This window comes from Phodopus roborovskii, unplaced genomic scaffold (genome assembly GCF_943737965.1).
Source record: "Phodopus roborovskii unplaced genomic scaffold, PHOROB, whole genome shotgun sequence".
Taxonomy (NCBI): Eukaryota; Metazoa; Chordata; class Mammalia; order Rodentia; family Cricetidae; genus Phodopus; species Phodopus roborovskii.
This window is the reverse complement of record NW_026126447.1, coordinates 22,077,592-22,078,770: the sequence shown is the minus strand read 5'-3', so window position 1 is coordinate 22,078,770 and position 1,179 is coordinate 22,077,592. Positions and strand designations below refer to the sequence as shown.

The window sequence follows — 1,179 nt, the reverse complement described above, 5'->3', positions numbered from 1 at the left end:
ATATAGTATACAAAGTCAGCAGGGGCTTAAATAAAAATGAATATTAGAAGATGTTAAAACAAGAAAAAAATGACATAGGAAAACTGAAAGGGAGAACTGAAAGTGGGAATTTCCTCTGAAGCAGAGAGGACCATCCCTTATAAATAGCTCAGGCCATGGAGGAAGAGCATTCTCACTTGCAGCCTTTGGCAGCCTCTGCCTCATCTGGCAGGTAGCAGACAGCACCAGCCCAGCTTCCATCATGACCAACAGGTGCATCCTCCAAGCTGCATTTCTGCTGTTTTTCCCCACAGCTCTGTCCATCAACTACAAGGAGTTTGAGCTCAAACAAAGCAGCACTAATTCAGTTTGTCAGGAGCTCCTGAAACAGCTGCATGGACCACTCTGCCTCAGCTACAGAGTAGACTTCAAGATCCCTATGGAGGTGAAGCACCCAGGACAAATGGAGAAGAGAGATGCTGCCTTCATCATCCAAGAGATGCTCCAGAATATCTTTGTTGTCTTCAACAAAAGCAATTTCTCCAGCACTGGGTGGAATAGGACCATTGTTGAAAGCTTCTTAGATGAACTTCATAAGCAGATAGGCTTTCAGAAGGAAATTCTAATGGAAATCCCGGAGAATGGAAGTTCGCCTACAATCATTCTACACTTGAAGAGCTATTACTGGAGGATGCAAAGGTACCTTGAAGACAAGAGGTACAGCAGGTGCGCCTGGGTGGTGACACGAGCAGAAGTCGTAAGGAACTTTCTCATCATTGAAAGGCTTACTAGTATCTTTCAGAACTGAAGATCTGCCAGCCGATGCCTCTGAGACTGGACAATGGTTGCAGGCAATCTTTAAGCATCAGAGGCTTGTTCTGTGACTGGCAGTCAGTGGACTGCATCTGAAAGGTCAAAGGGAGCCTTGGACATTTTACTAATTTATAATTTAAATTATTTTCTACTCTTAATTTAAAAAAATTTATCCTAGGAAAATAAAAATATTTATGACACAAAAGACAATGTTGCAATATAATTTCTGCTCACTTATAAAGCAATCTATGTTAATAATTGCTGGACTTCCTTTATAAAGTGTTCTTTGTAAAGCACTGCTAGAAACTAATGTAGCTTCTGACTCCTGTCTTTGAGGAATTTAAAATCAAAGGAGTTACACATGCGTTACACAAGGTAAGAGATAAT

The 1,179-nt window shown here is 41.1% G+C and overlaps 1 protein-coding gene across 1 annotated transcript; it reads left to right on the top strand.

The window, feature by feature from the left end:
• Nucleotides 1-241: 241 nt before the first annotated feature.
• Nucleotides 242-787, top strand: Ifnb1 (interferon beta 1). The gene has a single exon (XM_051187992.1). It carries the CDS (start codon nucleotides 242-244, stop codon nucleotides 785-787), a length of 546 nt encoding a protein of 181 aa, XP_051043949.1.
• The last annotated feature ends 392 nt before the right edge of the window (nucleotides 788-1,179 follow it).